The 3,471-nt window shown below is 54.7% G+C and overlaps 1 protein-coding gene across 1 annotated transcript; it reads left to right on the forward strand.

Moving 5' to 3' along the window:
* Window positions 1–403: 403 nt before the first annotated feature.
* Window positions 404–3,116, forward strand: LOC128690296 (forkhead box protein C2-B). The gene has a single exon (XM_053778914.2). It carries the CDS (start codon window positions 1,115–1,117, stop codon window positions 2,615–2,617), a length of 1,503 nt encoding a protein of 500 aa, XP_053634889.1. The 5' UTR covers window positions 404–1,114; the 3' UTR covers window positions 2,618–3,116.
* Window positions 3,117–3,471: the final 355 nt, after the last annotated feature.

The following is a 3,471-nucleotide window of genomic DNA, read 5'->3' on the forward strand; positions in this document are numbered from 1 at the left end:
CCCTTCCTCCCCCAGCCACTGTTTGGATAACTTTTATTGAGCTCCAGCTAATCTCTTTAGGCTGGATTATCATCCCGGGCAGAGGGGTTAGAAGTGTTGGCACCAAATTACCCTCTGAGACTTGGGAATTGTCCCCTCAGATTAAAGGGGGAAAATTGCGAGGGGCAGGACCCAGTAATTTGCTCCCCCTGAGTTACCAATCATGTAGTATCAACGGGAGGAGCCTCCACTCATAACTCAGCAAAACCGAGTTCTAGTTGGCCATCGCCAACAATAGGCGGCCAATTACAGGTAGGAGGGTGGCAGCGCTGCGCGCTGATTGGACCAGACGCTCGTAGGCGGAGCCTAAATATAACATGGCGAAGGATTAAACTGTTGGCTTAAAGTAAATTTTCCTAGACTTTAAGATAGTTCAGTCGGCCTTTGGAGCGGAACCAGAGAGTAACTCGGTGCGGTGGCGGCCGTTTGTTGACTTAGTAGCCACGACTAATTCTCGCGGTGTTTGGAGTAGCAACAGCACTGTTTGCTTTACCATTGTCCGAATCATAAGAAAAAGACTGTCGATGTGTTTTCACAATTTTAATCAAGCCACGAGCCAAGAATTTTGCCCTCGAGAAAGATAACAAGAGTGTTCTGATTTGTATACGGAACCTTGGCGACCCCAGTGGCTTGAGACAGTCAAAGTCGACGGAAAAGACGGGATTATACCTGATAGACGGCGCCCACGGGTGCCCACGCCCGTGGTAAGGACTGCTGGTCCGCCCGTCCACCCGCTTCCTGCCGCCCACCTCCGCCCGCACACTTCCGCTAACTTGACAATAAAGAGTCGTGGTAGTGAGTGCCTGCCGACTAGTGTATAGCTGGTGGTGCTATAGCTGGTGGTGCTGTAGCTGGTGGTGCAGTGAAAATAATCGAGAAGTGTGTGCTTGTATGTGTTGGTGGTGACTGGCGGTGCTGGGTGGCGGCGCTGTCTTCATTGTCTGCACCGCCGTTCTCAACGGCATCCTCGCCACCGCCCTCCATCCGTCCTGGCCGCCACCGCCTCTACCTGTGTCTAAGAGGACATCTCCGAGTCTACCTCAGCACGAGGTAGGCCCCAGAATGCTGTGTAGCCATGTGTGATCAATGGTCAGCTTACCCCGTGAAGATGCATACCCTTTTTGGCGACCAACAGTCCTACTACCGCCATGCCGCCGCCACCTACCCGCCGGCGGCGCTGCAGCAGATGTCCACCATGGCTCCTAACGCCTACTGTTATGACGGCTACAGTGCTATGGGGCGTTACCACCCCTACGGCTATAACCCCCAGCAACACCCTCCTCCTAAGGACATGGTGAAGCCGCCCTACTCATACATTGCCCTCATCACTATGGCCATCCAAAACAACCCGGACCAACGTGTCACTCTCAACGGCATCTACCAGTTCATCATGGAGAGGTTTCCCTACTACCGGGAGAACAAGCAGGGCTGGCAGAACTCTATCAGGCATAACCTGAGCCTTAACGAGTGCTTCGTCAAGATTCCTAGAGACGACAAGAAACCGGGGAAGGGATCGTACTGGACACTGGACCCTGAGGCGCGCAATATGTTCGACAATGGCTCTTACTTACGCCGCCGGAAGCGCTTCAAGAAGAAGGATGCCAGCGTCACTCGCGAGAAGGAAGATGTCCTCAAGAGGCAGCAAGAACAGCAGCAGCAACACACGCCTACGGGCGCTGAGGACCAGCGACCGCAGCAGCCTGATGGCACTGCTGTGGGGCTTCCACAGCAGCCGCAGCAGCAGCCACAAGCAGCTCAACAGCCGCAGCAGCCTGGACCTGGGCAGCAGCAGCACCCGCAGCCTCGGTCTGTGGTACCAGGTCAGCAGGAAGGGGAGGGGGTGCAGGTGGGGGGCGGCACCCCTATCTCGCCCCTCTGTCAGCCCAAGACAGAGCCTCAGGACTCCCCAGACCTCCCAGCAGCCTGCCTTCCTGAGGTGAAGGCTGCTGCCCACACGCCACCCTTGCACGCCCACACCCACACGCCGCCCTTACACAACCACACTCCGCCCTTACACGCCCACGGACACCTGACCTCCAACAATCTGCCCACCTCCTCAGCAAGCGGCGGAGGCCACGAGGGGTCTTATTTGGAGGTAGGTTCCTCCTTCAGCGTGGACTCCCTAGTGCCGGGGTCGCGGGAGGTGGTAGGACGGGAGGCCAGCCCAGGAACACTGCTAACGGAGGCTCAGCAGCAGCAGCAGTACCGTTCTAACATGTACTACGACACCATGGGTTACTGTCAGTACACCGACGCCAGGGCTCCGTCAGTCTTCCCGGCGCCTGCCGCTGACGACATGACCGCGTGCGGCAGCGCCGCCATGAACGGCAGCAGCCCCGTGGTTGGCGGCATGACCATGCAAGCGGCGGCGGCGGCGGCAGCTTATTCCCGATCCCACAGCTCGTGGTACACGCAGCCTCTGGAGACGACAGCAGGCGGCGCCGGCGGTGACAGCGGCTTCCCGAACGTGCGGGACATGTTCGAATCCCAGCGGCTCCTGACGAACCCTTCCTGTCAGCTAGGTTTCCGCGCCTCCTACAAGTACCCCACGTACTATGACGACACTGCCAAGTACTGAAGTTCCGCCAATACGTTCTGAGGACCAGCCAGGCGCCCCACACCGCCCAATAACAGTGGGTGACGGGCATGGGCGGTAGTGCTCTCGTGGGTTGCAGGTGGCAGGTTCCCTCCCACCAGTCTAGTGAAACCAAAGAGAACATTTTGAGAGTAGGGCGCCCATGCACGCCCACCCCTGAGTAAAGACATGTGTAGTCGTGGGTGGTGAGACGCCCACGCCCGCCCACAAGTGTGTGTGTGTTATTAACCCACGGTGATTTCAGCAGAGCTACTACTAGCCCCTGTGTACTTGCCGACAGTGCATGCGCCTTCAGCTATGTACGTATAGACAAATCTATGTACGTAAAAAACAGTTTCCATGTACGCATAGGACTCTCCTATGTGCGTATAATGGAAAAATCAGTGTACCTCTAGGACAGACCGATGTGTATATCATGGTATTATTTAATTAACATTGTGTAACATACGCATAATATATATATGAAAGCTTTTCATAGAAATTTGGTTTCATTTTCACCCCCCTTTACTCTCGAAATTTCTAACACTGCCATGCCCACAGTGCCAAGAAAGTGGCACCAGGCATACAGAGTGCCCCCCCTCAAAAAAAAAATGTGCCCACATTGTGCAGTGGATTCAATTCACGTTTAAACCAAGTAAACTATATGTTTCCTCCCAGGAAGGGCAACACTAGCATTTTCCTTCGGTTAAAAGGGGCAAAACGAGCATCCTGAAGCCTTGGCTTTGTTTGTAAGAGGCAACATTCACTATTTTCCTCCCAACAAGAGTAAAACGAGTATCCTAAACCCTTGTGGAAAAATTGTAGGAACCAATATTAATTATTTTTCTTCCAGAAAG

Source organism: Cherax quadricarinatus, chromosome 32, assembly GCF_038502225.1.
Source record: "Cherax quadricarinatus isolate ZL_2023a chromosome 32, ASM3850222v1, whole genome shotgun sequence".
Taxonomy (NCBI): domain Eukaryota; kingdom Metazoa; phylum Arthropoda; class Malacostraca; order Decapoda; family Parastacidae; genus Cherax; species Cherax quadricarinatus.

Bases quoted from the DNA above. Each gene is read 5' to 3' on its own strand.
- LOC128690296 (XM_053778914.2), top strand. From the start codon at position 1,115: ATGTGTGATCAATGGTCAGCTTACCCCGTGAAGATGCATACCCTTTTT.